At 46.5% G+C, this 12534-nt stretch overlaps 1 protein-coding gene across 1 annotated transcript in view; it reads left to right on the top strand.

The window, feature by feature from the left end:
* The first annotated feature begins 5436 nt into the window (after positions 1–5436).
* The window catches only part of EVL (Enah/Vasp-like), a 152006-nt gene continuing 144908 nt past the window's right edge, over positions 5437–12534 (top strand). The window contains exon 1 of the mRNA XM_050337167.1: positions 5437–5597. Within this exon, the coding sequence (XP_050193124.1) occupies positions 5593–5597 (5 nt within the window). The 5' untranslated portion in view covers positions 5437–5592. The remainder of the gene's footprint in view (positions 5598–12534) is intronic.

The following is a 12534-nucleotide window of genomic DNA, read 5'->3' as shown; positions in this document are numbered from 1 at the left end:
TCTGCAGCCATGTTAGATTATTGTAATTTGCCATTGCCTTGCATTGCCTTCCCACTGCAGAGATGTGATGAAGAGGGAACTGTCTGCTCAAGGCAGCCTGAAGAGAACCCCTTTCTACAAAATCACCTGCTCTAGCTGTTCTTCCTGGGTTCAGTTTCTCATTAAGATAAGTGTCAACATTTTAAGGTTCCTTCCTTCCTGCCCAGCTTCTCCTTTTCATCAGCTTTCATTGACATCATCGTATCAGATTTGACATCAGTGTATAACTACAGGGAAGGTTATTACGCCAGAGGTTCAAGTGTTTTGGCCTCCTTTACAGCACCTAAAAAGAGCAGAAGCTGAGCTCTGTCTGAGAGTCTCTGTCTACAGCTTGAACAGTTGGAGAGTGGAGCTGACAGGAGGCTCAGCCGAAGTGAAAAGCCCTGTGGCATTTCCCGTATGTACAGCTCCTGCTCAGCAGAAAATCTGGCCACACGCAGTGGAAAAGCCTGGAGTGTCCTGACTAGGCACAGCGTTACCTCTCTGCCTAGACCCTTAACACTGCTTTTGGGTGAGACCTCTGCTGCTTTTGTTAAGGGAAAATCACCTTTGGCCTTGAACAGATAAGACTGTGACAGGTCCTCAGGGTCTGCCTGCAGGGCAGAGCTCCTCCTGGCTGCCTGGAAGGCGGCGGCTTCCTGCTTCAGCCTTCCCAGTGATTGTAAACCCTGCTCTCCGGAGGCATAACAGGAAAAGGGAAAGTGCCAGTGAGCTCCTCCCTTTCCGATAGAAGGCACTGACTATTCCCCTGAGAGTACAGTTGGAGGACCCTTCTCCTCAACTCCCATCTTCACTTAAGGAAGTATAATAACATAGAATTAGAGTATAACAACAGTGTATTTTTTCCTACTTATTCTCCGCTTTTTCTTATACTATGCTACTTCCCCTGTCTTCTTTTCCTTTTTCATTATTTCCTCATTTTTTCCTTTTCATCTTATTTCTTTTTCTCTCCTTTTCTTGACAAAAAAAAAAATCTCAAACTTCTGTAATTCCTTTGTTTTATTCTAGTCTCCATTCTCTTACTCCCTTTAGCTCCTGCCATCCTCTTCTGCTACTTTTTCCACCCTCTCCTCATCCTTTCCTCCTCACCCCAAGACTGGATGAAGCATTGCTAAAGAAATCCAGGTTTTGGGGGCTCTCCAGTTGCAGCCCTGCTGCAGCTGCTTTCTCTGGGCATTCTGGCAGCTCCCCTGCGGGTGGTGGGTCCTGTGTGCTCCCCCAGCACCTCACCACGGCTCTTTTGGGCTGCCACAACAAACCTGAGATGGGACATAGACCCTTTGCCAAATGGTGCCAAAGGTCACAGGGACATGGTGATGGCTGAAAACCAAACATCCAGGAATGAACCTCTCTGAATTTTGGGAATCTTTGAATCTCACTTAGCACCTGAATTTTGTAACTGTGTGCTCTCTGCCCCAGCCAAGTGCCTGTGGGATTGTACAACTGAGACCCAACTTTTGGCAAAATTACAAGTCATGTTGTAGTCTGAGAAACAATTTTTTTAGAAATAAATGCATATATGTATTACTAGACATGGTATAATTAATGAATATAATGAATTCCCCTCAAGGGTGACTTTCACAAGGCTAAATCCTCCGTCTGTAGGGAAAGCCTTCCAAAAAGAAGTGTGTAAAACAAACTATTGTGGACACTTGTTTTCCTTGAAAAGAGGTAGTTTTGTGGAAAAGCCCACAGGAAAGCTCTAGAATTTCCAAGGGAAAGCTCTGAGCTGGACAAATTCAGTGGGAAAAAATGACCACAAGGCTTGCTGCACCAGCCTGTAGCTCCAGACATGGCACTAACTCTCTGAGAAAAACAACTGGATGACCTTGAGCTCCTGAGAGGAGGATATTTACAGAGGATGTTGCCCCAGGCTGTGTGCCTGTTTAAGGAGGGCATCCTCCTAACATGAAATCTCTGAAGCCACAAAGAGAGTAGGCCCCAAGGCAGTTGTTGCAACAGTACCCAGAGTTGCAGATTCATCAGGAGTTGCCATTCAGGAGCTCCTAGCCAGGAAAGACACGGCCCTAGGTACCAGTGTTCTTGTGCAGATCTTTGTTTGGCTGTGCAGGAGAATTTTCAGTTAGGGAGAGGTGAAATGGGGAGCAGGAAGACCAATGAGGCCAGCAGGGTGGAAATGACCCAGGTGGGTGAGGATTTCCCTCTGGGCAAAGAGCAGGTGAATTGACAAGCCTGCAGTCAGATGTGTCCATACAAATTAACACCTTTAAGTCTCTTAGAAGACATATGGTTCTGATTGCAAAATAGTGTAAGATTTATCCCAACAAAACAATTATTGCATGATCCAGTCAATTCGTTCTGTCAGCACAGTGATCTGGTGACCAACTCCTGACTGTTGATGAAGAAGCCTCAGGGATTCTGATTCACAAGAAAGATTTTTAGCACTTTTCTCCCATTTCTGTGCCATTAGTGACCAGTAAGGTTGGCATCTGGAACAGTGCATGTTACTGCAATATCTTCTTCTTTTCTCTCCTGCTTTGTTCTATAAGAATAAATGAAATGGCCAGTATAATTGACCAGTAACCTCACTGCATTTCTGCATTCCTTCTCAACCACCTAATGGGCAATTAAGCCCCCCAGCCCTTTGCACAGGTAGACATTGCACAAGTTTATGGTCAGGGAGGTGTTGCAACTTGTCCACAGATGGTACCTGTGCTCAGGAGGCAGTGCAGGTTCAGAGCTGTGACTGGTGGAAGCCACCCCCGTGCCTTACCTGGTGGTTTGCAGTTCCTCATGGGCAGCTGCTGGGGCTGGATGTGCCAGTGCTGGGGCACAAGGTGGCTGTAGTTTGAGCTCCTTTTTAAGACTCATGACTCTGTCTGCAACATCAGCTGTGCAGCTGACACATCCGGAAGACATTTTTGCTCATTCTAGTTTTATATCTCAATCATAGCATGATTTACATAAATTTCTTTGCCTGTTTGATTTGTGCCTGTGTAAGCCTATCTTAAGGAAATTACATTAAAAACTCCCAGATTATCAGTGAACTCACATATGGATTTGCTATTTTAATCATGTTTTAAATTCTATTATTACCATGAAACTTTCTAGTTTAATAAGCATCCTCCTAGCCTTATGCTGTCTCCCATATGTTCCATGTGCTGGTCAGTGACCCACACTCTAAAGGATTAGTCAGATGATAGTAATAAGAAAATAGGTTTTATTTTTGCTCATTATTTCTTCATAAGTTTGCTTCCTTCAGCAATCCCATCACAAATTATGTGGATGAGTTTCTCCAAGCCACTGTCACTTGGGGGAGACTGCATATCAGATCTGTGGTTTGACAGTTGTTTGTTTATATAAACAACATATATTGTGCCTTCTAGGAGATTTAGGGTAATTGCTCGTAAGAAAGAACTTTAAGTTTGGTTTCAAACACATACGGAGGCCCCTTAGATGTACTGGGAGCAGCTTCTTTAGGGGACCCTCTCTGTCTGAAGTGAACTTAGATTAATTGGTGGGGTGACTTGGGAAGAGGATGGTGCTGACCTGCTATGGGACAAGGAAGGTACAAGCTGGGATCTGTGCTTAGAAGGCACAGAAGAGGTGGGGGGTTCCCTCCCCCTGGCCCTTCAGTAACTCCGTCCCTAATTATTTTTTTAGCATATTAATGATAATTCAAAACAGCAGTTACCAGCTATGCATCAGCTACCAAGAAACAAGCATGGCCTTGAATAAAAGGCATACACATTATTACTACCATGAGTTTTATTGATGTCATATTATTGTTGTTGTTATTGCTGTATATTCTATTTGCTATGGAGCTGCAGTGGGCAGCAGCAAGGCTTGACAAACCAGTGGTGAAATAGCTCTATAAGGCATCAAATCTATGCTCTTGATCTTTGCAACATTTGTTCCTGTGGCACATGTGACTACCACAGTAAAAATAAGCGTTGTATTGGCGTGAGCATATAAACTTTTCAGAGAAATGGAAATAAAAATGTAAAATATTTCTATTAAAAATGCCCCCCACTGCTTTGCTCTCTACCATGCACCATGGGCATATTCCCCTGAGCCCTCAGATGGCCTTCTGCCGTTGGTACTGCCCACAGCCCACCTTCCCCAGCCACACTGCCCGCACCTTCCCAAAACTGCCTCTGCACACAGAGATGGGCTACAGCTTCCCTGCCCGTCACAGCATGTGCAGATGGAGGTGAGTCTCAGGGAGTGACTGGAGCAGCGTTAATTGGGACACGGACACATGGAGGGAGGGAGAGAGCCAGAAGCCATTTCTGTTCCAGACAGTGTGCACACACATGCCAGCTGCCTGGAAACCCAGTGCTTTGCTGTGGGATTATGTGGTTGTTGGGTTTTCTTGTGTCCCAGTTGGGTGATGCGGAACTGGGAGAGACCTGTGGGAGATGGACTCACTGTTTGAAGAGCCTTTACTCTTGAAAAGTGTCAATCAAGCTGTGGTGACCTACATATCCAAGACCTGAGAAACAACTGCAGAATGTTGTCCCTTTTAATGCTGGATCCTTGAGAATATCCAAGTGATACCACTTTCAACATAATCTTTTTCTAGTGGGTGGTGCATAGGAAGAGGCAGAGACATGGAGAGGGACAAGGGAAGCTCCAGGCTCTGGACCTGGTGAATATCATCACCCTGTGGTTCAGGCTGGACAAGGGAGCAGGTTGGAGGTGTCTGGAAGGAGAAAAGCAGAGTCAGGGCCCGGATCGGGATGTGGAGTGGGGAGGAGAGTTGCATGGAAGAAGCACTGGCTTGGGAGGCAGCCCAGGGCTCCACGGGTGGGTGTGGGGAAAGGACCAAGCTGACAGCAGGGTGAGAGAGCTCGCATAGGTGAGAGGGACACTCAAAGGGACAAGTGGGAAGGGGGATGGAGCACGAAGCACAGCCGCACTCTGATATTGGCTGGAAACACCATTCCTGCTCCTGAGCCCTTCCACAAAAGCACGGGTTCCGAGCGCCGGTGGTACAGGACCCCCGCAGCACTGTGCAGAGTCGGAGAGCTCAGCATCCGCGGCACCGCCCCGCTCCAGCCGGGAATAGGTCAGGGACCCGGTTCCCGGCACGGGCAGGGGCAGGGGCAGGGCAGGGGCAGGGGCAGGGGCAGGGGCGTGCGGAGGAGCCGGAGCCGCCGGTCGGTGCCGCTCCCGGTGCGCGGCCGCTCCCCCCTCACCTGCGCTGCCGGGGGCACCCCGGGCGGGCCGGGCGGGGCCGGGGCTCCCCAGCCCACCCGCGGCGGGGGCGGCTCGGGAGGGGCGGGCGGCGGCGCGGCCCCGGCGCGCGTGGGAGCGGAGCGGGGCGGGCGGCGGCGGCGCTTTGTCCTGCCCACACACACACACAGGCACAGGCACAGGCAGCGCAGCCGGGCGGGAGCCGGCAACATGGCCGGGCCGGCGGAGGGGCTGCCCGCCGCCGCGCTGCCCGGCTAGCGCCCGGGGCCCGGCGCTGCCACTGGGGCGGCGCCGCCGCCGGAGCCCTCCCGTCCCGTCCCGTCCCGCCGCAGCAGCCGCCGCCCGCCCCCGGCCCCGGTCCGGCCCCGGCCGCCGCCGCGCCCCGCCGGGAAGATGAGGTGAGTGCGGGCGGGGATGCGCCGAGCGCGGCGGGCACGGCGCCCGCAGAGCCCCGCGGAGGTGCCGGGGCGGGGGCACACGGCGGGTCCCCCGCGATGGTGTCACGCCGTGGGGGGTGGGGATTTCCTGTGCGAGTGGAAGGCGGGGGAGAGGTTAAGCAATGCGGCGCTTCCTAGTCCTTCACCGGATGGATAGTAGGAGTGGGTGGTGACGTTTTTGGCATGTTTGACTGTCAGTGCCTAAGTCCATCTGACAGATTATCTCGCGGTTACAAAAGGCTGCGAGCGCCTGGGAAACGGAGCCGCGGTGTGCGGCCGGGATCCTGCCCGGTGCTGCCGTGCCCTGCTCCCAGGGATCCTGCCCTGTGCAACTGGGATCCTGCCCGGTGCAGCCGGGGATTCTGCCGAGACCCTCCTTGGGCGAAAGACCCTCGGGCGGGGAGGGCCGTGTGCTTGGAAGGCAGGGAAACGAGGAGTTCACCGGAGGAGCGGAGATGGGATATTTCTCGGTAGCATCCAGCATGGGTCGTGCCGGATCACCCGGAGTCTCCCTCTCCCTCATGCAGCGGGTGCTACAACTCCTAGTTTTGCCGAGGTCGGTTTGTCGATCGTGAACAGGAAAGGCAAAAAAGCCCCACCAGCGCACAGATTTCCTGGTGGAAGGATGGAGGGGAAACGTTATTTGTTTTGGTTCGTTATCGTCCAAAGCTCTCGCTTTCCCCATTTATTCAAGAGTTGGCTTGCTCTGATACAACAGTATCTCGGAGCAACCCAGCTCCTGATTCATCTTTAATACTAGTGATTTTTTCCACTTGATTATTATCTTTAGCAAAATAAAACTGCATTGAGAAACCTTAAAAATGGAAATAACAGTTTGAAGCCGTATATCTTTCTGTGGTGCCTGATTCCTGAATTGCGAGGTTGGCAGTGCTCCTAGGAAGTACAGTGGGAGTCAAAAAAAGCCTTTGCCTGCCTTTACAGTTACATTTACTCCTGGCACTGGCATGTGTCGAAGGCTTGGAGCTGCATCAGTTTATTTAGCAATTTACGTTGGCATAAGTTTTCTTCATTTGCTTAAAATTGCATTCTTGGGGAGGGCCGAAAGCACACAAGGCTGTTGTGTCGTGTCTGGTAGCATGGACCCCTCCCATCTCCGTACAAAAGGTGTGTCTGTATCAGTCTCACCTGGTCTGATTGCAGTGCTGCTCAGAGACCCCTGGGGATAAGTCATCAAACACAACAGATGGTAGTGAAGTTTTCCCTTGCTCCCTCCTGTTCAGTTAGTAGTCCAGCTGGGAGAGCTCTTCCCCCATGAAGAAGGATTGGAAGAGCTCTTTCCCCATGAGGAAGGAAAGCTGACTGATAAGCACATCTTTCACCTCGAGAAGGCACCATGGGCAGGTTTGAAGGCTGCAACAATTTTGAGTTTCTCCCATTGAAGGTATCCTGCTCCACGTGAACTTCCCTAGTTGGTGGTTGCGCTTTTTGTTGGAAGAGGTAGCAACAGAGACCCACTAAGATAGCCTGTGAATTTAGGGTATCATAATGTACCCACAGTAATCCCCACCATGAGACCTAGGGCACTCTCAGGGCAGTTGGAAAGAAAAGCAGCTTAACTCCAGGAGAGGCTTCAGGACTTCCCCCATATCCTCACTTTTGACAGTGGTGGATGGGTGCGTCTCTAGGTTGGACACCTAACACCAGGCTGCCTCTGGTCTGGTGGGGTAGCCAGAACCCAGAGCTGGTCTGTGTGTGCTGCTGGGCGTGTCCTTGTGCAGCAGCCCTTTCCTGCTTTCCCCATGTGACACTTGGCATCTGCAGGTGTATCACACCTAAAGTAGTATTTTCTTATTAATACCACTTTTATACTTTTATGTACATGATTATTTTATTTTGTTGTTTGTTTGTTTGTTTTAATGGATTCTTGCTTTTAAAGGCTTCCATTAGCGATTTTTTTCTTCTTGCATATACAGACATTTCTGAATGGGTTGTACTTGTCGGTAAATATATGTCTGTAAATCACCTAAAACGTTTTCCAGTAACAATTCTTGTTTAATAAATATAGGCTGTATAATTCCAAAAGATCCTGGCAGGCTATACAAACATTTAATAAAAACCTCCTTGAAACATTTGCTTAGCCATGTGTGTTTTATTTATATCGCTTTTCGTGGTGAATAGATTACAGTGCTATTCTTTGCATTATTGCATTTATGTGATGGTTTCCATTTTTTGATAATTCTTTATGTCTTCACTTCAAAGGTATAAAGTGTGTGAATAGTGGCTGTACCATACATCTTAGTAATAAACCAGATTATAATAGATGTTCTGTCTCAAAAGTGGATTAGGATCCCTGGATGGAAAATGTCAAAGTGCAGAAGTGTTATTACTCTTTGATACATAAAAATATTGCTTTAGTACAAAAAATGTAGAGGTTATTTGACAGCAGATTTTAATTTATTCTTGAAAGAAACAGAATCAGCTTGTGTTTGGGAAAATGTCTATGAGTATTGCTGTAGATGAAAATAAAATTTTTACATTCTGTCAACAGAGGTATAACCTCTTATTTCTTAGTCATACCTGTAGTTTATAAGGCATCTGTGTTTCAGTGGTCTCTGTTCTTAAAAATAAAAACCAGATATAGCATTTTGGGTGTATACCTGAAAAAATCCTTCTCTTTTCCATGGCTGTGGTGAGTGTACACTGTCTCTCTATGCTACAGTCCCAAGGCAGTGATGGGGGGAAGCCTCACACTTTAAGCACTTCATTTTTTCTAAACAGAACATGCAGTGAATATCCAGAGATGGAACCGTCCTCTAAACAGGATTATTCAGATTAAAACTATACCTTCTTACTCTTTTGTGATAACACGTGCTTTAATCCAGGCCAAAGTAATGAGTTCAGTACAGAAGTTATGGGGGAAAGCGGTGTCACTGAGCACCCTAACGTTTGGCTAAAGTCAGCCTTTTTGTTCTGACATTTCTGTATAGCTACCAACTGGAAAACTTAAAAAGCTGTTGTGTTTAGGTCTAATTTAACAGGCATGGAGAAACACTGAGAAAAAGAGGACTGAGTATTCATAGTACAAACCTGGTTTAGTAACAGGAAGGTGTATACTCTTCTTAACCCTTTTTTTTTTCAGACATAAGTAAGCAAAGTCTTTACATTTTTACGCAACGTATGAAGCATTTCAGTATCCTCCACATTTTATTTATTAAGCAGTTCATGAGATAACTCAAGGGTCTTGCCAATGCTTTCAGTTTGAGTGGAGGATAACTGGAGCTGTATGTATGCAGTGTTATTTTCTAACTTTTTCTTTACAGTTTCTTTCTGTTTGCATCTGTGAAAAGCTAGAGAGAACATGTTGGGTTTGTTTATAATGTCACCAAAGTTGGGGTTATCAACCCAACTGGACTAATGGCCTCTGTAACCCAGTGGACTGTTGGCAGTAGAAAAGCAGGAGCATAAACTGAGATGGTTAATAAAATCAAGTTGTCTATAAAATATCACTTAACCTTGTCACTTAGAGACTTTCTGAGCTGGAGCAATATGCCTGTAACTTACCTAATTTTTGTTTAATTTGAAAACTCTGTCCTGCCATGTTCTGACTCCTGCCTTGGCATCGTGGTGTGCATGGTTGTGTATTCCTGGGGTCAGTTGGGAGTTGTCAAACCACCTTCTGCAGAATAAATTTAGGTTTTCAGCCTTTCAAACTGAATCTGTGCTACACAGTTCTGCCAACGTCACTTGATAGCAAAACACCCAGCCCTTCGGCTGTCATAGTTTTGTCAGCAAAATCCCAAGTGTGGATACTATGCTGCTGACAGAAAATGGCTTTTGTTAGCTCAGCCTTGATCTTTAGAGGGGTAGTTTAGCTCTAGCTGGAGAGAAACCCCTTGTCAGCAGATTTTGGACCTCTGCTGAAGGTTGCTGAAGGCTGGGGGCGTGTAAAGGCAGCAGCAGTGGCTCATTGAGAAACCAGGCGATGCTGGGTTTCCATCATCAAACCCTTACTGTCAGGTCGAGGAACAGGCAGGTCAGTTGTACCTCTGTCATACTAACTGTTATTCTGTATACTTAAAAATAAACTTACTTTCCCCTCTCTAAAATAAAGCATAGACCCTGGACATCTTTTTCTGCATTCCCTCATTTTTGAGGTGTTCTCTCTTGTATTTTTTTAGTGGTATAACTGAGGCTGAAGGTAATCTTTCAGATGTGTGCAGGTCTGTTTAACTCAGTCTTGTGGTTTTGTGTGCTGTATCACTTCTGTCCTTTCCTGGATCACTCAGATTGTGTTAAACAACAGACACTCTAGTGCAGAACAGCTCCATTAGAAGTGTGTCACAATTAAAGGTGTCTGCTTAGTCTGTCTTTGTACTTGGCTGGGTACTTCCTTTGGGAAGTACAGTACTTCTCTCTTTTGAAGTATTTTACTTTAAATATTTGTATTTCTTGTAAAAAATCATCAAAATCTTTCCAAAGTGAAAGCACTGTTCAGCCTCAAAAAATTTCTTGTATCCTGCAAGTTAGCAGATTTGTGATTTCTTTCTTCTTTCTTGCTATGTCATAGTTTTGCTCAGTTCTGATCACTGTGTAAGGAGCAATATGGAACCTCTTTAGAAAATATTTCTAAAGCTACTGCCATGATGAAGTGAATTTTACCTGATTTTCAGTCCTAATAATTACAGAATTGAAATAAGTTGAACGAACTCCAGATTTTCTTTATCTGAGAAGGTCGCTATACATATTTCAGAGTCCTTTGCCAAATCTGAATCTGAGGATCATCTCATCTGCTCTCTATTTGAATTCTAAAAAATACTCAGTGATGGTTTTGTATTGTCCTTCATTGCAGTAGATAAGCAGTAAGAGCTGTTCCAGTGTACATTGGTATTGCTCCCACATATTTTTTGTTTTCTTCATAGCCTTTGCAGAACACCAGGGATCCACAGTGCTTCCCCTCCTTTTTCTCAGCCTTGTGCCTGGGCTCAGTTTCTCAGGAGCAGGGAGGAGAGGTGGAGTGACTGTGCCATGGTGTCTTCACCTCACCCTGTTGTTCGCCCTCAGGCAGATTTCATCCTCAGTCACCTACCCAGGACTTCCATTTCATCTGCTTTTTGATCTAATGCGCCGTAATGAGGGGAAGCGACGAGAACTGCCCTGCTGCAGCTCAGAGCTCCCACCGAGGCACATGTGATGGGCACACCAGCAAAGCCCTTGTCCCTGTCACAGTATGGCTCTGATGCAGCCCAGGGAGAAGACACCAGAACTCCAGACAGGCTGCCAGGAGGCCCCTGGGGTGTAAGTCAGGGCAGCACACAGCCTTGCTGGGGTGGCTCTACCTTGTTCCTGGCTAATTAGCCCACGGGGAGCTTTGCACTGTAAGTGCAAAGCTGTTTCCCAGAACTGGGCTGGTGGAGACATTTCTACTCTGCGCTGTAGGAACCTCATGGTTCAACCAGCAGGTTCTCATGGAGGTGACTCTTGGGTCTTGTGCGTGCTTGGGTTTTTTTGTTTTGTTTTGTTTGAGGGTTTTGTTTTTGTTTGTTTGTGGGGGATGTTTGTTTGTTATTTTTGTATGTTTGTGGGTTTAATTTTTTTTGTTTTCAATTCTGGTATATTTAGCACTGCAGAATGTTTCTTCTGGTAAGACTTCGCATTTTTGTGTTGAGCAAAGGCTTGGAATAGTATTGACAGTCTTTCCAAAACTATTCATCGTTTGAGAGTTATAGAAGCGTTAAGGATATCTATTTTTATTAATCAGAGAAGACAGACTGGGCAAGTCCCTACCAAAAATTTGAGCCTGGAAACCTCCTTCACATTTCTGACTATCCAAAGTGCTGTTCTGTAACATCACAACAACCACTGAAGCATTACATTTCACTGGATACTTAACAGTCCTGAAGTCAGAGAGACATGTGGGGGCCAGAAACTTTTGATTTTCCTTTCTCGATGTAGGCATTCAAGCCTTACATTTGTTTCAAGTTCAGTGCAAGTTTATATATTTCTTCTAAGTTCCCATTCCTGTTTGTCTCAGATGTGCCAACTTAGATGCTTGTGGTTTGGTAGTCTTTACAAAGAAAGACAGAAAAAAAGAAGATTCACACTTCCCATATGCAAAGGGTGTGTACATAGGGTAGGAGCAAGCAGGAGGCTGAAAGGTTTAGGCAGTCCTCCCTAACACCACCAGAAATGCTCATGAAATGATTTCTTCAGGGAATGCTATTGCTACAAATTAAAATTTGTCTTTTACTGAGATAGTGCTCCTGCTCTCTTATGCACTGCAGACCCTCCAACTCATGCTCTCAAGTGCTTTGAGCTACAAACTGTGTAGGCTAGCTGGTAGTATGAATGAGCATTTTCTAACTACTAGCTACGTTCCCTGCCCCAAAAAAGGTATTTTTTACCTGAGTTCATCGTGGAGATGTTTTTTTCCCCCGGGGTCGTGTATACTGTTTACCAGGAATTTGAATGTCTTCAAATCAATAAAACTCTCTCCCTGACTGAATTTCCTGCAGGCTTTCATGTGATCACCCTTATTGTCAGCATTGAGGTTGGTCCTGTTATGTAGAATCACAGAATGGTTTGGGTTGGAAGGGTCTTTTAAAGATCATCAGGTCCAACCTCCCTGCCATTTACAGGGACACCTTCCACTAGACCAAGTTTCTCAAAGTCCCATCCAGGGATGGGCCACCTACCACCTCTCTGGGCAACCTGTTCCACCCTCAAAAAGAATTTCTTCCTTATGTCTAATGTAAAACTGCCCTCTTTCAGTTTTAAACGTTTGCCCCTCGTCCTTGTGACCTCAGGGCCTGGTAGAAAGTACTTTAAGTACTGAAAAGGTCATTAAATCTCCCTGGGGCCTTTTACTCTCCAGGCAACTCCCTTAGCCTTACTTCACAGAATCATAGAATCATAGAATCATAGAATAGATTGGGTTGGA

Source organism: Myiozetetes cayanensis, unplaced genomic scaffold (genome assembly GCF_022539395.1).
Source record: "Myiozetetes cayanensis isolate MyiCay16 unplaced genomic scaffold, myiCay2020 scf6-25, whole genome shotgun sequence".
Lineage (NCBI taxonomy): Eukaryota > Metazoa > Chordata > Aves > Passeriformes > Tyrannidae > Myiozetetes > Myiozetetes cayanensis.
Note: the sequence above shows the minus strand (reverse complement) of the source record. Positions and strands in the feature narration are given on the sequence as shown.